The sequence below is a fragment of the Chelonoidis abingdonii genome, chromosome 11, assembly GCF_003597395.2.
Source record: "Chelonoidis abingdonii isolate Lonesome George chromosome 11, CheloAbing_2.0, whole genome shotgun sequence".
Taxonomy (NCBI): domain Eukaryota; kingdom Metazoa; phylum Chordata; order Testudines; family Testudinidae; genus Chelonoidis; species Chelonoidis abingdonii.
The window spans coordinates 22651025-22653372 of NC_133779.1; the positions used below are offsets into that span (position 1 = coordinate 22651025).

General features: G+C 64.1%; 1 protein-coding gene and 1 long non-coding RNA gene across 2 annotated transcripts in view; one reads left to right on the forward strand and one right to left on the reverse strand.

The window, feature by feature from the left end:
* Window positions 1–2348, reverse strand: part of LOC142047434 (uncharacterized) — a 122148-nt gene that overhangs the window by 4505 nt on the left and 115295 nt on the right. The window lies entirely within an intron of this gene.
* Window positions 1446–2348, forward strand: part of LOC116833195 (rhodopsin kinase GRK1-like) — a 12194-nt gene continuing 11291 nt past the window's right edge. Inside the window, exon 1 of the mRNA XM_032794538.1 lies at window positions 1446–2144. Within this exon, the coding sequence (XP_032650429.1) occupies window positions 1446–2144 (699 nt within the window). The remainder of the gene's footprint in view (window positions 2145–2348) is intronic.

Below are 2348 nucleotides of genomic sequence, written 5' to 3' on the forward strand. Positions count from 1 at the left end.
TCTGGGGAGGAGGAGGAGGCTGTGGGGCAGGCACAGGAGGGGAGGTGGCTGTGAGGGGGTGGCGAGGTCTCTCTGGGGAGGAGGAGGAGGAGGAGGCTGTGGGGCAGGCACAGGAGGGGAGGTGGCTGTGAGGGGCTGGGCAGGGGCAGGTGGATGGGGAGGCTTTGGGAGAGATACCCCATAGTGTGATCACTGCATTGTGGGGCACGGGGTGGGGGGACAGTCCTGCTCCAGGCCCCCACTGATGTGACACCCCTGTGCTCTCTGGCCAGGGGTGGCGGGGGGGCTAGTGCGAGTTGCACTAGTGGCCGTGAAATAGGCTTACACGCCGCACAGATTAACAGAGCTTTGGATTCCCCTCCCCCCCGCGAGATCGGCCAGGTCCCCAGGTGACACCCAGAGCCGGGGGGCTGACCAGACCGCAGGGAATTCTGGGAGCACTGGGGCCAGTCGCCCCACACACACACACACCCCACTCCCCAGCCTTCATTTGGCTCAAGGAGGTCTTAGGTTTTGGGGGTGCGCAGTGTGAGGGAGCTGGCGGGAAAGACGGAGGCTCACCAAGAAATGTTCACACGCGTGTGCTGAATAGATCCATGCCCCGGTGTGTGCACGAACCCCCTAAATAGCTCCATACTGCACACAAATGTGTCCTCGCACAGATACACGCACAACTCAAGCCAAGCACACTCCTCCAGAAACCTGTGCCCTGCAAACCCAGACACACGCTAACACACGTGCACAGACACGAGGGTGCAAACACAGGCCCACCCAGACCTGCGGACCCAGAGGGAAAGACACCAACGCTCCACACACACAATCTCACGTGCAAACGACACACATGCACAAGCCTATGTAAAATACTTGCCATGCAAACCCAGGCATGTGTGGCACGCACAGTGCCCCAGAAAACACACGTGTGCCCAAACTCATGTGCACAAGTGAAACAAATCTATTGATCGAGCATTACGTGCGTTGCCGAGCCAGGTGCACACCAATGCTCGTGCAAACGGGTGTGCAAACACAAATGTAGCCTGTCCAGATGTGGCGGGAGGAGGGGAGCCCCTGCGCAGAGCTGGGATTGCTGTCCCCCCAGCGATGGGGTTTGTGGCAGGAAGGGGAGAGTTTATGTGTCTGGGGCCCAGATGTGTGGGGAGCCCCTGGCCCTGGTCAGGGGGCGGGCAGGGAGACCCTCCGGATATGGGAGTAGAGATGGATCAGGCTGTCCAGATGTGGCAGAGGGGGTGTCCAGATGTGCGGGAGAGCTGGGACCCTGAGGAGGCCACCTCTCCAGATGCCTGAGGTGGGGGGGGTGGGACCTGCGGTCATCTAGGGAGACGGCCCAGATGTGTCCAGATGTGCCCAGAGGTGCAGCTTCCCCCCCCTTGCCCTGCCCCACCTCATGCTCCTGGCTTCCCCCGCCCCCCAGGTGGCCCACCACCGCCATGGACATCGGCGGCCTGGAGACGGTGGTGGCCAACTCGGCCTACGTCTCGGCCCGGGGCAGCACGGACGCCGGCGCCGCCTCCGCCTCGCGGGACCGGAAGATGCGGGCCAGGCTCAAGCTGCCCCACATCACCCAGTGCGAGCACCTGCGGGGCCAGCCAGACCTGGACTTCCCCAGCGTCTGCCTCCGGCAGCCCATTGGGAAACGGCTCTTCCAGCAGTTCCTGGAGGAGCAGGAGACCTTCGCGGCGGCCGGTGGCCTCTGGAAGAGTGTGGAGGCTTATGCCGCGGCCGAGGAGAGCGACCGGCCCCGGGCGGCCCAGGAGACCCTCAACCACTTCTTCGACTCAGCCTCCAAGACCTTCTGCGCCTTCCTGGAGGAGAAGGCCGTGGCGAGGGTCAAGGAGGACGCCCGGCACGGGCGTGCGGACCTCTTCCAGGAGGCCAAGGGGCAGCTCCTCCAGCACCTGGAGACGCGGGCCTGGGCCGGGTTCAAGGAGAGCTTGTTCTTCTCCCGCTTTCTCCAGTTCAAGTGGCTGGAGGGGCAGAGCGTGACCGAGGAGTGGTTCCTGGACTTCCGCGTGCTGGGCAAGGGGGGGTTCGGGGAGGTCTGCGCCTGCCAGATGAGGGCCACCGGCAAGATGTACGCCAACAAGAGGCTCAACAAGAAGCGGCTCAAGAAACGCAATGGATACGAGGCAAGGGCGGGGGGTGAGGGGGGGCTGGACTCCTGGGTTCGCTCTCCAGCTCTAGGAAGGGAGTAGGGGCTGTGGATTGGGGCGGGGGGGCTGGGAGCCAGGACTCCTGGGTTCTCTCCCCGGCTCTGGAAGGGGAGTGGGGGCTGGTGGGTTAGAGCAGGGGGGCTGGGAGCCAGGACTCCTGGGTTCTCTCCCCGGCTCTGG